This window comes from Octopus bimaculoides, chromosome 7 (assembly GCF_001194135.2).
Source record: "Octopus bimaculoides isolate UCB-OBI-ISO-001 chromosome 7, ASM119413v2, whole genome shotgun sequence".
Taxonomy (NCBI): domain Eukaryota; kingdom Metazoa; phylum Mollusca; class Cephalopoda; order Octopoda; family Octopodidae; genus Octopus; species Octopus bimaculoides.
In genome coordinates, this window is record NC_068987.1 from 110,491,255 (window position 1) to 110,496,447 (window position 5,193).

The 5,193-nt window shown below is 37.2% G+C and overlaps 1 protein-coding gene across 1 annotated transcript in view; it reads right to left on the minus strand.

Moving 5' to 3' along the window:
* Nucleotides 1–353: 353 nt before the first annotated feature.
* LOC106871241 (RING finger protein 207) overlaps nucleotides 354–5,193 on the minus strand; it is a gene marked incomplete at its 5' end in the record, with an annotated part of 28,111 nt that continues 23,271 nt past the window's right edge. Inside the window, 2 exons of the mRNA XM_052969467.1 lie at nucleotides 354–2,905; nucleotides 4,020–4,115. Of these exons, the coding sequence (XP_052825427.1) occupies nucleotides 2,800–2,905; nucleotides 4,020–4,115 (202 nt within the window). The remainder of the gene's footprint in view (nucleotides 2,906–4,019; nucleotides 4,116–5,193) is intronic.

The window sequence follows — 5,193 nt, forward strand, 5'->3', positions numbered from 1 at the left end:
CAGCTGCGTTTTTGGGGAAGAAGAAACCTAAGATGGCTTTGTTTAACATGCCTTGAATGTATCTGGCCAAGCTAGGGCAGTTGCTTGATGTCTCTATTTGACTTCTACGGAAGCTCCAATCCTTTGGTGTGTCCGGTTTCATGCTGAACATCATCTCCTCTTTCCTTTATGGCCATAGGATCAAGGTTGTTCTTGATGGTCAATCTTCATCTATTAATGCTAGGCTTCCTCAAGGATCTGTCCTCAGCCCAACTCTCTTGTCTGATAAGGTTGAGATTGCTGCTAACCTTGGGATTTTCCTATTGAAACGGAATAAGAATCTAGCGATTAATAAACCAGATTTAACAATAATAGACAAAGAAAAGTAAATTTATTTATTAATTCATCCGTCGTAAAAAAAGAAGGCGAAATATAAAAAAAAAATGCAAAACCTTAAAATTTGGAAGATAAAAGCTGTGAAGGTTGTGTCTGGATTGTGAGTAATGAGGTGGAGAAACCCCTGAAGTGCTTGTGCAGAGGACATCTGAGGTTGCAGGCAGTAAACCCGTTGCCCACATAAATTCAACCAATCCTGAGTCAAGTTGAATAACAACAACAACAATACTTTTATACAAAAATGTATCAAATTTTATTTCTAAAAACTTTTTCAGTGAGATTCCTGTCTTGTATAAATAATGAAACCCATTTCTAAATGTTAGCCAAATTATTTAGCAGGGTTTCTTGTTTTGGTTTTGGATCTTTTCATTCTTCACATTGACAAAATCTTTGGTTTACTGTCTACCCATTGGCTTCTTCTATTTAATATTTAACCACTAATTATATTAGCATTAATCAATGTTTGCCAAATTTTAGGCTGAGTATTATTCCAGTATAAATTCCACCTCTCTTTGATTCCAGTGTTTTTCATAAATATTCAAGCTGTTGTTCTATATAAAAGGACTGTCCATCATTGCAAAGCAAAAAATCCCTGTTAAGGTTGCCTGGCAAGGTTGGTTTCCCTGGCAACATCCAGTTATATATAATTCTTAATTTTGTAAAGTTTAATTTTTAATGTTTAATTTAACACTTAATTTTTAGGTGATGTAAAAGTAGGTTAACAATATTTTGAAAAAGGACCTGAAGATGTGTTGGTAGAATTGCAAATCTGATGATTACATATCTATGTATATATTATAACCTTCCCGTACTGAAACACGTGTAGTTCCCTTGTAATGATACTTATAACCTAAGTAGGAGATAATTCTTTATACCCTGCTGCTGTACTGGTTTTATCCTTAAAGTATTATTTCTTGATGTATATATAGATACCAAGAGTTTTTCCTTCATATATACTCGTTATGTTATTTTTTGCATAATCTGAAATAGAATATCCACATATTTATTGATAAATTATTATTTATCATATTGATAAATTATTATTTTCTATTATAACATCTTTTGGATATTTCTAGATAAATATATTAATTTCAAGACTCCAATACATGATATGCAGATCCATGTAATGCTAAACGGTTGTACCTGGTTAATTTAGAAATTCGTTTCCCACATTTTTCAAAATATATATATATATATTCTGTGCGTGTGTGTGTGTATATTTATATATACTATATTAGTGTATGGATAAATATATATATACTGTGTGTTTATATGTATCTATAGCTATCTATCTGTATATATATATATATATATATTCTCTGTGTGTGCATATATATATACAGAGGACGATGGGTAAATTGTCACCATTTTATATTTATAATTACGTGCATTATTTGTCTTTAGATTTTGCCAACCACACAATTTAGGAGGCAAAATTGGGCACCATCTTTGAGGAAAACAGCACCATGACGCAATTTAACCAACCAGAAATTTGGAAATGACATGCTGTAGTGCTTGGCATTTACATCAGAAGATCCAATACGGACATGTAGCAATATGAACATGTAGCAAGAGTGATAAAAATCGAACATCCAGTCAACATCGTGGTGTTTGGAGTGATCACTAGTGATGGCGACATTAAGCCTCCATTCATCTTCCCACATGGCCTCAGACTCAACACAGAGGCCTACATCAAGTAACTGGAGGAGGTAATGCTGCCCTGGGTCAAGAGGGTAGCTGCTGGAAGACCCTATATCTGGCAACAGGACTCCGCACCATGCCACACAAGCAGGGGAACCCAGTCATGGCTGTCAGATAATTTCTGCGACCACATCACCCCGTAACATCTGGTCACCTAACTCCGCAGACTGCAAACCGCTTGGTTATTATGTGTAGGACACAGTTGACCGACAAAACTTTTTGTAACACCAAAGATGAACTGAAGGCAAGGATTATGGCAGCATTACCCAATGTAAACAAGGAGACAATCCAGAAGAGTTACAGGAGATTCTGAAGTCATCTGGAGGCCATGGTTGGAGCCAATGGCAATTTTAATGAATAAATTTACACTTTAGTATTTCAAGATATTTTTATGTAATTTTTGGTAAATATATCTGTCAAAATGAGATGTCAGTGTGAGTTTCATTTTTGTCTAATTTAGAATGACAATTTATTTACCGTATCCTGTATATAAGGGCGGGAAAAGGGGGGGGGGTTAAAATCATGATATTTATAAATTATGTATATGATCATGATGATTATATAAATATATATATATATATAGACACACACACACACACACACACACACACACAGTGTGTGTACAATTGTATTAGTCGCGAGAGAGAGAGAGAGAGAGAGAGAGAGAGAGCAGACTGGATGGGAGGCGGAAAGTGAAAAGCTGAGAAGTAAAAGAGATGGGGTTTAAGACTTTTTCCCAGCTGTGTCTGTGTACGGAGGTAACCTGTTTGGTGCCTTCTCTGGTTTACACAGTCCTGTGTTGCATGGGGCTGATGTCATAGAGATATGCCTGAAACAAGGAAAATCAGCAACATTTAGATGAGGAGGGAAATTAGAGATTTTGTCTTTATTTCCCAAGTTACAGCATTCCAACAGATCACAAGAAAATGCATTTATGGATAGATGGGATTACTATAGACACCTGCACATTCATATTTGTCATCGTTTGTTATCTCCCCCTTTTCTTAGCTCTCCTGAAAAAAGAATTTCTAACTTCCGGTCAGCCATTATTATTATGATTGACCGTTGACTGGACACTATTCAATTTTTTTTCTCCGTGTTTTTCTCCTTGTCTCCGTATTCTTTCTGTTGAAGAGCGTAGCTCGAAACGTCAAAGACTTTCCGTATTCCCGAGCGTCATACTAATACATCCTTTTGTTATTTACACCACCTGTCCTCGTCTGTTGTTTTTTCGTACATTCTTCCATATATATATATATATATATATACATTACTTATAAGGCATATATGTTATCATCATTAACATCTATTTTCTATGCTGGCATGGGTTGGCTGGTTCAACAGAAGCTAGCCAACCAGAGAGCTGTCCATGCTCCAATTGTCTGTTTTGGCATGGTTTCTACAGCTGATATACATCATCATCATCATTGTCATTATCATTTAATGTTCATCAACAAAAACAATAATAACAATAATAATCATCATCATCATTGTTTAACGTCCGCTTTCCATGCTAGCATGTGTTGGACAATTTGACTGAGGACTGGTGAAACCAGATGGCTGCACCAGGCTCCAATCTGATCGGGCAGTTTTTACAGCTGGATACCCTTCCTAACGCCAACCACTCCGAGAGTGTAGTGGGTGCTTTTACGTGCCACCGGCACGAAGGCCAGTCACGCGGTACTGGCAACGGCCATGCTCAAAATGGTGTTTTTTACATGCCACCTGCACAGGAGCCAGTCTAGCGGCACTGGCAACGACCTCACTTGAATGCTTTTTTACATGCCACCGGCAGAAGTTCCAGTAAGGCGACGCTGGTAACGATCATGCTCAAATGGTGCTATTTACATGTCACTGGCACGGAAACCAGACAGCTGCTCTGGCATAATAATAATAATGATAATAATCTATATAGAACTGATTATTTAGATAAAATTACTAACCTGTGTTGGGAGTCTGGGTTGGTTATAGTATTAATCTGTTCGAACAATGCATGGATTTGGTTCTCATGGTCAGCATCTTTACTAGATTGGGCTAACCTGGAAATAGAACAAGGGATAACTAATACAGTCTTTTCTCTCTCTATCTTTCTTCATATGTGTATATATACATATATATACATAGACAGACAGATAGATAGATAGCAGGCTGAGTAAAAAGTAAGCAACATTTGGAAACATTGAAATTCATCACAATATATTTCAACAATGCGGAAATTTTATTCTTCAAAGTAAGCACCATTACAATCAACAGATTTTTGCCAATGAGTTACCAGTTTGTTTATTCCGATAGCATAAAAATCTGGAGTCCTGGAACTGATGGACCCTTTGAACGCACTTTCAGCATTGGTTTGATTTTTGAACTCCTTCTCTCACAGGAAACCAAAGTGCTTGAAAAAGTGGTAGTCAGTAGGAGAAAGGTCTGAGGAATAAGCTGGGTGGGGAAGAACTTTGTACCAAGTTCCTTCAACTTCTGCAACATCATTAGTGAAATGTGTGGTCAAGCATTGTCATGAAGAATGATTGGCCTTCTTCTGCTGACCAGTCTAGGATAAAGGAGTAGCAATTTTTCCTTTATTTTGGCAATTTCATGGCAATATTTTTCTGCAGTAATGGATTTTTGGGGTTTTAAGAAGTTCTAGGGGATGAGTCCAGCACTACACCACCAAACAGTCACCATAAGCTTCTTTCTGAAGAGATTGGATTTAGGGAAGGGTTTCAGAGCTTCATTCTGGTCTAATGACTGTCAAGAACATTTTTTTATTATTATACAGAATCTAGTTTTTATCACAAGTTATAATATGGTTGAGAAATGGAACAGTCTGGTTACAGAGAAGAAGTGACAAGCAAATTTCATATCTGCACATTTTTGATTTTCATTCAAATTACGTGGTACCCATTTGTTGAGCTGTTTTGATGTTCCATCATCATCATCATCATCATCGTTTAACGTCCGCTTTCCATGCTAGCATGGGTTGGACGATTTGACTGAGGACTGGTGAAACCGGATGGCAACACCAGGCTCCAGTCTGATTTGGCAGAGTTTCTACAGCTGGATGCCCTTCCTAACGCCAACCACTCAGAGAGTGTAGTGGGTGCTTTTACGTGTCACCCGCAC